The 17,196-nt window shown below is 34.3% G+C and overlaps 1 protein-coding gene across 1 annotated transcript in view; it reads right to left on the bottom strand.

The window, feature by feature from the left end:
* Positions 1 to 7,120: 7,120 nt before the first annotated feature.
* The window catches only part of LOC140160571 (calcium uptake protein 3, mitochondrial-like), a 288,013-nt gene continuing 277,937 nt past the window's right edge, over positions 7,121 to 17,196 (bottom strand). The window contains 1 exon segment of the mRNA XM_072183815.1: positions 7,121 to 10,194. Coding sequence (XP_072039916.1) covers positions 10,120 to 10,194 — 75 coding nt within the window. The 3' untranslated portion in view covers positions 7,121 to 10,119.

Below are 17,196 nucleotides of genomic sequence, written 5' to 3'. Positions count from 1 at the left end.
TCAGATTAATACCATTTTCAAAAGTACAAAGATTTCAACAAAACTGGTCTCAAATTTTTTGTAATGGTTAATCAGAATAAGGATAGTTTGCACTGTCTAGAATGCTTAAATACTGCTGAGAAATCCTGACAACAAAAATGTCAACGCAGACCCATATACACAGTTACACACCCTATTGACTATGACTCACCTATACTGTTATGTTTCCTAGGTACAGGGGTGTGAGAGTTCAGATTAAAATCTGAATTCAGATTTTTTGATCTTGATTTTTATCTCTTTTTCTGCACTTCCTCTGTACAAAAGTATAGGAGCTTTCCAAATTTCAGATTTTTTTATCTGTGGTCACTCACACCCCTGTTATCCTAGATGGTGAGAACTATTCCTTAATTTGACTTGTTTTTCATGATGAAATTTGAGACCAGTTTGTTGAACTTGGGACATCTTTCAGTTTCTGCCCTAGGTCTAATACGGTATTATATAACACTATATATTATTCGTAATGAAGATATTTTCCCCCAAAAGACCTATTTCCCCGATATATAGCACGTAGCATTTGTTTCTGTACACCATACTATGAGATCATGTTGTAGGGAAATAGCCCTTGCCATTTGTGATTGACCAATGAATTGGCATGATTAGTTTATGAATAATATTATTGTTAGTAAGTTGTTGTTACATTCTGGTTTGATTTCAGCATTTGAGGTGTTTGAACTTGAGTTATGTTTATTAAATCATCTTGTATTGAAAAATGATAATTAAAGAAAAACGTGTACTAATGGTGTGATTTAAAAAAAATACTTGTCTTCCTTGTCTGCGTAAAGGATGTTAGCATGATTTAACAGGGGGTAAGGGGATAATTTATTTTTGGTACACATTTTTGAGGCACCTTTAAAATTTGAAAGGTGTAGAAAACTTGATATTAAATATGCAAAATTTATATTTAGACCAAAAGGTTTGAAAATTGGGTTTCACAAAATCTGGGATGTATATACAAGGGTATCCCAACATCCAGGATAGCTACAAAAATATGCAAATACTTGTTGAGACATCAATGACAAAATGCTTGTTAGACCAATGAAAGTAAATTCCTAGTTTCCCGTTACACAATTTTTCATGACTGTGTAGGTGACCATTTCATTTTTCATTATTCATTATTTCATACCATTTCATTATTGCATCTGTTACAGGTGTAAACCAATAACTACCCATGTATACATGTGATAAATCACAGTTTGTAGTTACAGATGTAGTTTACAATCACATATGAAGGTGACTGTACAACTATTATCAAAAGTTTCACAATATTTTTTACGGGATGAGATCAGAGCAGATCAAAAAGTGCAGGACAGAGAAGTGAGTAGGTATTCATTATTAATTCATTATTAACCATATACCATGCTCCTACTGCAAAGAAAATCCCTGAAAATCAACAGAAAGAGATTTATGATATATTTAAAACCACAATTATTTATTAGTATGTTAAAGTTCGTTAGAAATCAACATTTTATTCAAAATAATGAAATATTTGGCCAGCAATTGGTTTTGAGCGGAGTAGGGTAACGGGAAACTGGGAATCAACTTTCATTAGCCTTAAGGATGCACACAGGATCACTGAAGTGTTACATGGCCAAAATTGAGTTTTCATCACTAATGTCATCTTCAAACCGTGTTTTATCTTGTCATTAATAGATTTTAAAGAAATCTTAAAATTTGAACCATAAGAAAAGCTATTTTAAAGACCCTTTTTCATTAAAAATTCTTCAAAATGCAAAAGCAAATATATCATTGTTTTCCGCAATATATCGCGTTTTGAACGCGCATACTGCGGCGATACAGCTAGCAAAGACACGCACACATGATAAACTGGATGGGCGAGGTGATTGCTGATTGAGGCGCTGGAGTCGCCAATCGCGATAACTACCGTATTTTATCGTATTGATCTCTTCCAAGGTAGGTAAAGCTTGCACCATTGCATTCGCGAAACTGCGGGCCGACAGACCACCACCGTCCCCATCCTAGAATCAGTAGGCCTACTCGATAAATTTCGCCAAAAAAAGTGCTGATATAGTGGTATAAATTATAGGTTTTTTATATGAACATAATTTAGTGAATTTTTTGTTTGTTTTTATTTTGTTTTTCAAGTTTCATTCTGAACTTGAAAAGATGAAATTTATCTGTAAGAAGTAGTTACCCGTAAGAAGCCCTGTAATGATGACGCAATCTGGTAGATACGATAGAAAACGTAGGCCCTAAATATTTTGCTAGTAGACTAGACTTAGCCCGTACATCATTAGGCTTATTGTTTTATGTTTAAAAATTTGTTTTATTTCATTCATTCATTCATTCATTCATTCATTCATTCATTCATTCATTCATTCATCATTCATTTCATTGTTATTATTTGATTTACCAAGTTGGTGTAGTTGGACAAGAATATAGGCCTATTATATTAGCTTATATTTATGCAGTCCCAGCCTTGGTTGGGGGCCTCTCTTGGTCGTTCAGTCTCGTCTTAATTTTGAAGACCATAAAAATAGGCAAGCAGTTACTACCGGTAGGCCTATATTAGATACCTAAGGCCCTGAATAATGTTTCAAAGTGTTATTAAAACACGGATTTAAGAATCGTCACGTTCTCTCTCCTGATTGATTATGATTGCGATAAAAGCTTTTGGTTTTACAACACTTTTTTGCGAATGTTTTCGCCGAATGCCTTTTTATTTGCAATGTTTGCCTGGTTTTCAACTTTCACGTTTATAATGTTTTCTGCATACTTTAAAAGGTAAACTGCTTTAAAGCATTTTTCGTGAATGTTTTCATGCAGTGTTTTAAAACGCTCTTTACAGCATGATGCCTATACGGTAGGCCTACTGCGCTGCATAACCACAATCTAATTTAAAGACACAAGTGTTCCGTTTTCTACTTTTGAAATTCGGTTTTGTTAGGCTATGTCAATTTCCGTGTTTTTCAGTTTTCTTGTGACCTCTCCGTGTTTTGCCCGTTTAACATAATATATAGGCCTACTTTTTGTCCGTTTTACAAGAAGTTTATTCAAGACATATTACAACTTTTACCCCAATTTTTACACGTTTATTTGATTGAAAACAACAACAGACACACTTTTTAAAAAAATTTTGTTGTTGTATTTTATTCACTTTTATGCGGTACAAAATATTTTACAACTTTATTGTAGCTTTAGGCCTAATAGGCCTATGACCTTTATACGTGTTTGACATTCCGTAAAAAGTTAAAAATAAAATATGATAACTACAAACAATTACAATAACAAAAAACGGAATATTGAGTAATGCGACACATCAGAATCTTTTCAAATTTTACTTGGGATTCCTGTGGTGTAGGCCTAGCTATAACGGGCGTTAAAATCTCATTGGCGCGGACAGGCCGTTGTGGTGCCTCTCAAGCACTAACTAAAAAAGAAAAAGCAACGAGAAGAAACAACATCATGTTTGCGGTTCAGAAAAGGACAATGAACATAAAATGCAATATTTGTCAACACCAAAAAAAAAAAAAAAAAAGGAAAGAAAATAACCAAAAACGATAAATTAAAAACATTGCATTTTTAAAGCAAAATTAAGAAAATTAGGACAAAACAGAAATCACAATTATAATATGTCTCAATTTATTCTTCATTTCATAAAACTTCCTGATTATCTGCTAAAATAATTGCTTGTCAGTTATTCTATGCTACTTTTAATGTTCTGATGTCCATAAATTTTAATACAGAGCATGATCTTTTTTGTACGGAACAGGACAAAATTGTGCTTAAATAATCATGGTTTCGTTCATGGCAACACTACCATGCACTGTGCAACTTATTCACGTAACCTGTCTGTCTGTCCATGCGCCTGTCGCTTCCTCAAACGCTGACGCCTTGACGCTTGGCCTTGCTGCCTTGCCGGAAGCTCTGCTGCACCATGGAAACAAGACTGCAGTAAATAAAATGATTACACCATGTGGATAAATATCTGCCGAATGTGCACGGATAATTTAGTAAAATTGTATATTTTACCTTCTAAATCACCAAAAAATGCCAATCTGCTGCAGTTGGACGCCCTTCTCATTTTCTAACTTGACCAAACGTCACAAGTCACCGGATTATATATTTATGGAATAATCTTCAAAATGGACCTAAAATCCGCTGTATTTTTCTAAATCGCGATTTTCGGCAAGTTCACTTTTGACCACTTTTAACCATTTTTGGTCCGCCATAGCGTCTAAATGAAGCATCACTGAGGTAAGTTTTTAAGTCAAACGTTTAGATATGGCCAAAATCTAGATAGTGTTTTTTCATTTTTTTAAATTAGGGCCTAGAACTTTTTTTATCACCCATGATTCAAAAATTTGAACACGGGTCATACGTTTTTACTGATTTTTTGCCTATATTTTAAAAACTAAGCAAAATTTCAAAAAATAAAAAACACTTTCTAGATTTATTTGTCTAAATTAATAAAATTCATGTTTTACAGTTTTGATTTTCAAATAATTTTTTATGGCGGACCAAAAATTTTTGGTCAAAAAAGCTGTTTTTGGGGATTTTCTCGAAAATTGTACTTTTGACCCAAAACTGACATTTTAAATGGATTGATGAGCTCATTTCCGTTCAAAAAATGTATACTTTTATATACTTTACATAAATAGTTTTCGAGTTATGAGGTGAATAATAATGGATAATTAGTGATCCTGTGTGCCTCCTTAAGAGAAAAATGCATTTCATGTCCATGTGTTAACACTTTACCCAAGGGTAGTTTTTCAACATTCATATAATGCAAATGATATAAACACATACCAAAAAGTAATTCCCCCTTAAGGGATGGGGTATGAATGTTTGGACAGTATTTATTGTGGGACATTAGAGCACATCAGAACTATCGAATTGCATTCTGAATACGAAGAATGTCCTTCTGATATCAAATAATTTTTATTTGTTGAAATTAGCAATGTAATACACATTTTATGGCAAATGATTAAAAATTGATATTTTGATATTTAACAGTACTTGAAGTAAACTTTATAAATCTGATGATTTATACTTAAAGTGTATGTAGGTGGGATGAAAAGCCGACGATCAATTGAATTCTGAATACGAAGAATGTCCTTCTGATATCAAATAATTTTGATTTGTTGAAATTCGCAATGTAATACACATTTTATGGCAAATGATTAAAAATTGATATTTTTGATATTTAACAGTACTCGAAGTAAACTTTATAAATCTGATGATTTATACTTGTGTATGTAGGTGGGATGAAAAGCCGACGATCAATTGAAAATTTTGACATTTCGTATTGAAGATATGGATTGTTTTTCCCCAAAACACCAAAAAATATTTAGGTCTTTTTGGGAAAAATCCATATCTTCAATATGAAAGGTCAAAATTTTCAATTGATCGTCGGGCTTTTTCAAGCTACATACACTTTGAAATATATCATTAGATTTATAAAATTTACTTTGAGGACTGTTATATATCAAAAATGTGAAAAATACCAAATTTTAATAATTTGTCATAAAATTTGTATTATATCGTGAATTTCAAAAAATGAAAATTATTTGATATCAGAAAGACATTCTTTGTATTCAGAATGCAATTTGATATGTCTGATGTGCTCTCATGTCCCACAAAAAATACTGTCGAAACGCTCATTCCAGATCCCTTAATGAAAGACCATTACTCCATAACGGTTTGTCTTGTACCAAATTTGGGACATAGTGCATTCAAAACCAAATTTATTTCTATTTCTGCGCTTTAAGACACCTCAGTTGCTCCAATGGCCCCAATATTGATGTCACTGCATTCATTTAAATATTAGTAACCCAAGATTTGAAAGCTGCAGCAAAATCCTGTTGGCCTGTATTCAGTGTCAGGAGGTCAAAACATGTGATAATCAATAAAAAATTTCATTATTCACTCCAGTGGTCATTGTTTACTTGAACACATATTGAAACATGACAAGTTTAATATTTTCTGTGACCATAAGGTCATAAGATGTGGAAGACCAAGGGTTACATCTGTTGGTAAATCTGACAATCATGAACAACTAGAAGTTGTAGGCCAATTAGAACCTTGTTGGAATATTGAAATCTTCATGTTTCAATTTGACATTAAATGACCACTAATGTGAATCATGATGATTATTACCGATTATCATGTTTTGATCTCCTTAATGTTTTCATGAAACAAATAGAATAATTGAATGAGAGTCGAACAAATTTTCTTCAATGGATACTGAATACAAAGTAATAGAATATTGCTGCAATAATACTAGTTGCTGTTTTTCCTGGTGACTTACAAGTTACAAAAAGGTTTAGTTTCTTAAAGCATAAAAAACTTGAATCATTTAAAAGCCAATTTAACCCAATTTGCGAGTAAATCAGGGATGTTAATTGCCCAAAAATCCTTGAAATAGACCAAAATAAGGTAATTTGAAATTTAGATATGTGACATGATCAAGGGGAATGAGTCACATGTCGACCCTAGTCGAAAATGAGTTTTACATAGGTTAGGATCGTAAAGAGGACATTTAGAGCTTTCAGAAACTGAAACCCCATGTTGATACGACTTTCCTTTGCAAAGTTACGTCAATTTATCAATCGCTGAAAACAATGTAAAACAAAAGAATTTAAAACACTTTCTTTGCCAATATCTCAAAATCAATATTAGCGACATACGACTCATTTCCTGTCATCGTGTCACATATGATCATGCATGGCCAAAGATATTAGACCTAAACAGTACTAATTCAGAATTGCCCAGTATTAACGCTGTGGTAAATGAGCCATCATGGTTTGTCACACATGGAGGCCAAATGGTGACAGAAGTATGAAATCAACAGTCAATTTGCGTCTTAAAGGTTTATATGTGTAACATGTTTTTATCCAAATGTATCAGAACACCACATTACTTGCACAAATAATGCAAACTGAACAACCATGGATTTAATTTGATGTTCACCGGGTGCATGGCTCTCCATGACCAACATGCAAACATGGTGCAGTCTGTACTCTTTGGTTCTAATAATCTCTATGTGCAATGTCACATTTTCACCGAGTTGACCATTGTGGCAACCACAACACATAAACTAAAGCAAACCTGGCTAAAAGTATACATTTATGCACTGGTTTATTATAGCTATATACAACATGTGACAGAGGGGATAATTAATTCCCAATTAAATATAATTTGTATTGACAATATCTGATTTTACTAAGAAGTTAGTGCTAATGCTGCATACAACTTTATTCTTATTTTCACTACTTATTTACAGAATATTGAATAGACCATTCCTATAATTGGCATGTTCCTGCCGTTGATGGGGTGAACATCAACATCACATTAATAATGAAAGCGAGGTCAAGAAGGGTTATCACATGATTTGATAAACATGTGATAGGCCTACCCGTCTTGACCTCACTTTTGTATTTCATAATATTATGTGAAATCGATGTTTACCTCATCAATGGCAGGACCATGTAAATTATAATAATGGTCTATAAGTGTATGAAAAATATTAATAATACAAATAGAAACCATTATATAATGTACAGTAAAAAAATCACTATTAATAAGCAGCAGCCCTGCCCTGGGCCAAATTGCCTCCCAGTCCTCCTAAGAACACCTGTTATTAGTGTGCCCTCCCTCTTTGCCTTTTGCTACACCCATAAGATGGGTGCCCCTGCACCTCCACACTAATTAGCCCTAACCTCAATGCATCTTGCAAATCCCTAGAGACTGGGTGTCTCCCTTCAGCGAGATGGCCGACACATAGGGCAACTCCAACAAAACCACCCTGAGGGAGTTTGGGTTAAATTGTAATAGGCTATATAAATCAAAAAGTTGGCCTCGGAAACCTGTGCGCATAGCAACATGCAGCTAGGTGAAGCCCGAAATCAAATTTGCAGGCATAATTTGATATTTGGCTCAAATTTTATTGGTACCTTTTTGAGCCTTTTTTAACAACAGTAAAAATGAATAATCTAGCTGTGACGATTAAATGAGTGGCCCAAATGTGATACGAAATTGAATACCTTCTTTAAATTGATTTTAAATTTGTTTGAAAATATGGTTGCCAACAAATTCAGCAATGCTCATCATTTTTGTAAATTCTGAGACAACCATAATTTTTGGCCTAATTGATTGTTTATTGTACTAATAAGCATCAAGGGTTCCTAATAATATTGCACTACCTTACTCAATCAGTTCAATTAAAAACAATGATTTGCTGCAAACAATACAGGGTGTCTCAAAATAGGATTAGTCCTGGTAGTCCATGAAAACACTGAAATATCAGTATACGGTTTAAGTAAAATGTCCAATTGAGAATTATCACATGGATGGTATTGATCATTTGGAGACAACCTGTATTTGACATGTTAAAAATTTATAAAAATTATAAAAGCATTTTCACGAAACTTAACTTGAAAATTGCTAACACATGTGATCAATAGCATCTTAATGCTAAATAATGCGGATGCGGTGTGCTTTGTTTCATCTATTTGTGAGATGGAAAAAAAAAAATCTCAATAATCAGCCCATCACCATCTCTGGTCTGTAAAGGATTTAAACTTTTGCTGGAGATTTGGGATGACAATTTTAATCTGCATCAGTTTACGACGACCTATGGTTTCAGTAGAAAACTTATTCCCATTATTACTACACTTTTTACTATCAGCATGTTTCTATATTTTGTTTCACTTTGAATATGAGACATAGGTTTATTTTTCCCTGTTACCAGTATCGGATTGATTGTGCATGCCAACCTAATCCACCTAATTGATAGTGGTAAAGTCAGTTTCTACTACATGATAATATTGAAATGGTATCAGTGAGCATTCTTTAAATAATATTTCTCAATGTGAAAGCTCAGAAATCAAAACCATGATATAATTATGCCATTGATATTATGTAAATAGCACATGACCGTCATAATTGTAGCAATGTTTCAATGAACTAAAAATGCACTTGTCATGCAGGGATAACATGTTAATTCAGCTTGATATATGAATAATATACTTGCAATGCTAAAAAATCTAGGCCATTCTCTGGATTGTACCAATTGTTACCAACTATATAATGAATACTGTTGTAAACTAAGATATTACAAAATGTTTGACATTGTGTGATTGGTATGAGTTGATTTGTTGATAACCTTAAAAATTCTAATCATGTTCATTTTCAGTAACATTTGTGACATTCTAAAGATGGCCTAAACACATTTTATATCCTGAAAGCTTACTGATATTGTACTATTTCAAAATCATATTTCACATGAGATGTTTACATTTATTTTCATTACATTTAAAATAAAATATTAAAAAGAACTGAAACAAGGTTACTACTTCATGCAGAGATGGCATTTTACCTCAAAGAATGTTAGTTATACAATAGTAAAAATGTAATGACCTTCTGCCATCAAAATCTAAAATGCTAAAATGTGCAAGTAGTTTATATCTTATCTAGCATTGTTAAACCTTAGTGAAATATTCATATGATAAGATCTTTAAAATTGCAAAAGAGTGCTAAAACTAGTCACTTGCATAGAAGTATACTAATTAAGCAAAGGATGAGAGAAACATTAATTATGTAGTGAATGATTATAATATCAATTGTTAAAGAATTACATAATATTGCATTTGCCATTGTTAGTATTAATCATTCTCCTAGAGTTCATCTACTGTGATATTATTCAACCCTAATGGGGTGCCATGATCACATACTAATAACTACAGACACTTAACCAACCGGAGAAATCCCAGCATCATCTATTAATGGAATCAAACGTTCCATGAAGTTCCAATCATTGCATGACAAAAACCAGCTTTAAACAAATTTCTTGTGCCTGTTGCTGCGTAACGTGCATCTTAGCATAAACGCACCCTTACATGTATGCAACACAATGCCATGTGTGATTTCCTAGACACGGTCGATAGAACAATAATAATTATTGGCGCTCTTATTATGCAAGAAATCTCAGTACATACGAAGCATAGGGACTTTGCCTGTTGGTGAAACATCTGTAGTTGTTGGTCTATGAACATGATACTCGTCATCACTACAGGAGGATACCATTTGAATCCTCCACATCATCACCAACCATCATCCTCATCACCGAGCATGTTTGAGTTCTTTCTTCACACACGCCTTGAATCCAGCCCAGCCTATTGGTTTGCGTAGGTATTCCTGTATAGCAGATGATATGTGGAAAGAATACAGTACACAGTCAGATTAGAAACTAGCTAAATTGCAGCCATGTTATGCCGACTTATAAATGAAATGATCAATCACAACACAAGATCTGTTAACACTTCCAACTGGCAAGTCAGATATTTGCTACCTGTCACAAGCTCATGGCAGCCATCTTGGATTTGCACGGAAGGTGACTTTCAAAACTGCTCATGAGGAAAAATCATTTGAAATGATTTGAAATTACTTGGTACTCCAGGTCGATAAACATGAGTAAGATTTAATCTTTCCATAGAGAAGTCCTTTTCATATACGGCTGAGCTTTCGGAACTCTATCGAGTGCGATCTTCAAAGCAATCATTTGAAATGTTTAACTCCAGAATGTTTCCCATGTCTGCATATCCAAGATGACCGCCATCAACCTATGTATATTGTGCACCTTGCAATATTTTGACTTGTGCTGGTAGGGTAATTTCGCACAATGGAAACATTGCAAGTTGCATGTATAAAATGACAGTAAGGTACCATCTGTCCATACTGTAGTAAAATCACAACAAAGTAAATCTTATAAGACTGGTAAGGCAGCTTATCCACCACAAATAATTATGATTGGTAAGTAGCACAAACACTTTTTTTTTTACTTTGTATAACTAAGATTTAAAGTACACCAATTAGAAAAGTCTGTGCATTTATACAAAAATAACAGAAATCAAAAGCCTTGGTGCTTTTTCTACTAATACACAAGTATAAATTGTGCTACATAGCAAGTTAGTTTCAAATGTTATGTAAACTACTTAAACTAACATTGTTAGACCAAATCCGTTCAAGCATTTGGAATAAAATCTGCAGTGATAATGATATAAAATATCCCTGATATATCACCATGAGGCGTATAAAATGTTCCCATAAATCTAAATGACAACTACTGATTACACCCTCATCTACTTTAGTAAGGTCACATATTGTCTATCAGCTTTATCATCCAAAACATCACTTCAGTTTTGCAGACATTTATAATTACATTCAGTCGCTGAGCAACAATTGATTGATTTTGGACAAAAAGCACGCTTTTTGCTGCTTCTGAATCTGTTTAGGTCAAACAGAATGCCACAATACCCAGCTATATGTGGATCCTGTGTTACTGGGTACTAGCTTTCTCTACCAGAAATCAGTTTGACCGAAATTACCCTGCCATTGCATATGTTGGAACAACCCGTAGTGTATGTCGCCGATAAACATGTAATGTACACTCTGGAATTTTGGTGAAACCGACTTCCAGTAGAGAAACTCATCCTTGTATTCAGCTTTACTGAGAATTATAATAATTAGTCTGTATGTTCAATTCATCTGTAAATAAATGACAAAAAAATTAAATACAGATAAATTTATATTGCTATTTCAACAACATGCATGACATAAATGTAATTCCACTTATGAAGCCATGGACCAAAATTGAGCACACCCAAATTTTGTATTCAATATGGAATAAAGCTTAATCTTATCATAACATCATCCAAGCAGCACAATTTCCCATTGAAAGTGGGTGCACTCCCCATACTATTACTGTTAACACCCACAAAGTCCCAACTTATTTGAATGTTGAGCAAATTTTAATCTTTCCCCAGTAGAGTAGGCCAGTGCAAATAAACATTGAAAAAACCCACCAAAAACCAGTGCATCCCGCCGGATTCAAATTAGCGACCTTCATAATACTAGCACAATGCTCTAACCAACTGAGCTAAAGAGGCACGATAGAGAAGAGCAGAAGATATAAATCTATATGTTTTAGGTACGAATGATGTTCGTCGCAATCCTAGCGGAAGGCATCAGAACTGCATATTAAATTATAACAAATACACAAAGGCACATAAGTATGAAAATTGTTATACTTAGTTCTCTGGGTTAATAGGATGATTTTAATCTTTCCCCAGAGTAGACCAGTACACATTTGAATGTTGGTCACAGAAGTGCCAACAATAGTATACAAATATTGACTGCTATGAGGGGCATGGTTAAAATTATAGGCCCGCGGTGATCTCAAAACCATGACTATGCCCCGAGGCATAGCCGAGGGCATAGTCATGGTTTTGAGATCACCGCGGCCTATAATTTTAACCATGCTCAATAAAAAAGCAGTCAATATTTGTTTTATATACCAAATCTTAAGATTCTTGTCATCTGTTTGGTTAAAAGCATCGATTTTGGGAAGAGAAATTAATAGTTTCAATGCGAACGGCACACAGATTACAATCTGCGATTTCTGCGTAATTATAGCGCGTGAAAACATTAACGCGTGCGTAATATCATTTTACGCTGGGAAAACGCGCAGTTTGGTCGGGACGCACGTGACCGGTCCATAGTTCATTTCCATGGACCGGTCCATAGTTCATTTTGCGGGCATAGTTAATTCAATGACTGCACTTTCAACCAATCAGATGACAGGAATCTATATATGAGGTATATAATTTGCTATGAGAAATGAGATGTGTATTAAAAGTGGTGTGCATATACCCTTACTTATCCACTGTGGAACCAAAATGGCTCCTGAATAATTAGAAAACCAAATAAAACCTTACACCCTGAGGTGGTATACTTAGTATGATCTGTGATAGATTCCACCAAGAGTTATGATGCATCAGAAATCCTTTCCACATCGTATGTCTAAACCCATCGTAACTCTAACATATAAATTTTATGGTAGAGTTAAGGCAGATTTGAGACCTATGATAGGGTTAGGAGTTGCCATATAATCCTAACTCTGAATGAAATCCACCCCAAGTCACATGTTATTACACAAGACATTGACATGTGCATTCAATCAAATCACGTAGCATGGAGAAAGATATGCTTGTAAAAAGACTGACCAACTGGGACGAGAGAAAGAAAGTTGGTGAAACAGGACAAGGGACAGTGAAGAGGGATAGTAGAATAAAAAGATCTACTCTCATGTAAAATTGGGAGGGCAAAAAGATTTGTTTTCAGGGGCAAACAATTTACAAAAAAGACAAAGAGGTCTGAGATGAGCTTGACAAATAAATATTGGAATTTAATCAATCAAATCACACTAGCATATCTAAAGTTAGTTTACATGTCATGAAAAAGTCTAATTTTCAAATTTCTGGTGATCCAAATCAGCAATTCTTATGGGATAATAAAAAACCTGGCACAATCAATTGTATATATTCGGAAAATGACAATCGACATCCAATTGTAGTCCCAAAACTGCCAATTTGTTCATAAAAACATATCAGGTATCTTCCAATCTTAGCCGAGCATCCAACTGAGGAATGACGTCATCTGGCTGCTACGTCATAATGGTGATGCTATGCTTGAATGGATCTTGCTGGCTCCTATGATCTTCCAGTTTCAATACTTACTCACGTATGCCCCACTGCTAGTGAGGCTCCTTTATTCCAAAATTTGTTCACATTTGATGGGGGGGCAGTTCTCTAGTGGTCTTCCAGAATCATTTTCATTGCATTTTACCGTCGGGTTTGACCTGAACTAAGCTAGTAATAGATCAACCATTTTTACTGACCTCATCTGAAAAATGGAGGGCAATCAGGTGGAAATTCAACAACCTTACCCCAGCCACATGCCTGCACACACACCCCCCACACACACACCCACACAGACTAAAAATCTGAATCAATTAAATTTCTGCAAGGTGGATGATGTGAGTAAAGATGACATTAATGCTGAAAAGATTCCTGCTTGGTGCTAAATTAATGACTAGAATTAGAGTCCCTCAAAATAACTAGTATTCAATACATATATATGTCACATATTATTATGGTTATAACAAAACATCAATATTCAAAGTCAAAGCTGCATGATAAGGGTGGAGAGTGAATTTGTTATTAGCAAGGTGAGTCTGTACTACAATTAAAAGCAGAATTCCTTTCACAAGATTTGCGTACTTTAAGCCTCCAGTGCCCCTGATTGGCTGCTAACGATAGTCGCAAAAGTACAAAGCTTTGCTCAGTTAGCCAAACGTTGATGGCCAGTATGTATTCTTTGTAAAAAGAGTTCTGCTTGACATTTGACCTGGGGTTCATTCTCTCATGACATCTGGGTTTACAGGTCTTAGATACTATTCTTGCATCATGCAAGGTCCATACCAATTTAACAGAACAATTGGTTGGTTGTCTTAGTACTTGCAATAGCATTACCAGAAAGAAAGACGATATCTTAAGATTTTAAAAGTACTTATAAAAGGAGGGGGCGGGTAACAAACTCATTAAAAAACATGCAACAATCTGCCTCAATTTTCTTGGTATTATGATGTATCTTAAGGGGGTACTACACCCATTGATTTTTTTTTTCATTTTTTTGCATTTTGTGAAGAAATTACAAAAAAAAATTGGACAAAGTGGTATGCAAAATGAAGGGGCAAATCTTCTCGTTTTATTGGTGGTATCGGTATCAATGTAGCTTACATGCTTTTACAGATAGAAGCCAAAAGGAGGTACATCACTGATGATTTAAATTCACTTCATTTTGGAAAGCTTACTATCAACGGATTTCGTTAAAATTTTGGATATATGTTGCTAACACATTAGGAAAATAAAGTTGATATGTAAAATGGGAATAAGTGGTTCCTGATTTCTGTTATGACTTCATGAACTTGGTGCTCCACAACTATCAAAAAAGGAACTGGTTAAAATGCTTCTATTTTCAATGTTGAGCTATATTTTGTATTTTTAACTTGCGACATTATTGCACTGAAACTTAATTAAGCCATAGGTAACAGGTTACAACAACCATACTACAGCAATGATGAAAAAATTGTATTTCTTGTCACCTATACAACCATATTGGGTAGTTTTCCGTAAGCTTAACGTTTGTGATTTTGGTAACTATTTTATATTTATTTGTGAAATCCGTCTCAACTAGGCATTCTAAATTGTACTCACCATTTACATCCCAAGGTATATTAGTATATCCACCATGCACTTCTCGATATATATCCAGTTAAAGACAGAATATCAAAATTATGCCTCATATGATATCACAGACTCTCACATGTGTATTCAAAATTGATGCTTAAATTTGACCTGAACCAATTGACCTATAACCTGACATACGGTGACCTAATAGCCTTTTTCTTCTCCTAACAACTAATTACTATGCATCCATTGTATAAGTGTTTATTTAATTTATTCAGTGTTATATCATGGTAGGTATTTTGCATGCACCACTATAGATTTTCTATAGAGAGTATAACAAAGGATTTAATGTATTCTATTCATGTACCCTACTTGAACATTTTGAAAAGAATAAATTATGGTTTGTTATGAAACACAGATCTGAGTTACTAGGTTACAGTAAACAAAAAATATATAGGTCTAAAATGACTTACTAAAATGGTTGAAAGTCACTTTATATGTAGATATATTTTATAAGTTCAGGACATGAGGTGATAAACATATATATGTACTTAATAAATTTGCAAGAAAAAAAAGAAGAGGGGTACTGATGAAAATCGGGGTATTATATCGCCTTAAGGGCTTGCAATAAGGGCCTGCATTAAGTCAGATTTATGCTGGAGAGGGAGCAAAGGGGGGAAAAGATGTTGAGGAGTATGCTCCTTTATCCCTACTGGTATGCCTACAAATGATGAGGGATACATAGCTATTTATGTCAACCATTTTCATCCATTCAATATCGGCATATCACAGAAGGTCATTGTATTTGACAGAGAGCAAACAAAATGGTCGACCAGCCTTCCAAGATTTGAAACAGTTGACATCATGAAGTGTTTTTTCTCATGACAATCGTATTTCCAAATACTTATTAAATTCATGTATTCTCAATTCCTCTACCTTCACAAGTGAATATCAGAGAGAATCAAGTGCACTTTACGACCGTTTTCTCCCAGTAATTTGTGAGTATGAACCCCAGACTTTCAAAATGTAGCAGGAAATAGCTGACATATTTCATATACATACAGTTTGGCTTCTCTTCCACACTTCATACTCATTCCGTTCAATTTGTTCATTTTAAATCTTATCCGATCTTAGCAGTTCTAGATTCACAATGTCATCTTCCTGCCTCACTCAAAAACAGTTGTCATTTATTTACTGACTGGCACACACCTTGAGCTGAGTTTCATAAATGTTTCTTGAATTGAATTCAATAATAACCATTCATGCAAACTTCATGCAGAAATAGTTTGTTGATTTGTTAATACAATTATTATCCATCATATGCAACAGTAACCAAGACAAAAAGATCATTGATAATCATTATATGCTCTTTTTAGGATTAAGAAAGGAACGTCACAAATTGATGCCAAAGTATCAAAAGAGGAAGATAAGCCAAACTATAGCTAGTTACAACTGTTAATAAAGTGCTACCGTATCTTGGAAAGATATAAAAGAATGCCAAGTTTGGTAATCTATTAATGAAGCTGTGCTAAAGAAAGCCCGTCATACATGAGTAGCTTACCTTGGCGGAGGTGCTATCTCCCTGCACAACCAAAGGCACATGGAGATAGTTTAGCTTAACAGATATCTTAGAATATTTACAGATTTAGCTAATTTGTGATGAATTCTGTCAAAATCATTTTAAATAGAGTAATCAAAATGGTCGAAAGCCAATTTTACGAAATAGTATATTGCTGACTACTCAAAAATATAGCTTAAAATAAAGATACCTTTGACTTCAGTAAATTAAACATGCCAAATATCATTCCCATGATACAAACGTAAAGCACCTAGTTTTAGCAGATTTTGGCAAAACACATCTCATATGTGACACATTCAAGCAATATTAGTTCAATTTTATGCCTTTCAGTAAAACAGTGATCAGACCCATAATCATAGGGTCGTGGGTTCGATCTCATCGCGGCCAACATGTTGTATCCCTGGGCAAGGCATTTTGCTTCACTTCCACAGGAGTAAATGGGCACCTGCTTATGTTGAGAAAGTAAACAGACTCATTGTGTGGGAAGAGTGGCAGTCTCTTTAGAGCAATGTTACACATGGAAGAGTCTGG

Source organism: Amphiura filiformis, chromosome 9 (assembly GCF_039555335.1).
Source record: "Amphiura filiformis chromosome 9, Afil_fr2py, whole genome shotgun sequence".
In the NCBI taxonomy this organism is placed as follows: domain Eukaryota; kingdom Metazoa; phylum Echinodermata; class Ophiuroidea; order Amphilepidida; family Amphiuridae; genus Amphiura; species Amphiura filiformis.
Note: the sequence above shows the minus strand (reverse complement) of the source record. Positions and strands in the feature narration are given on the sequence as shown.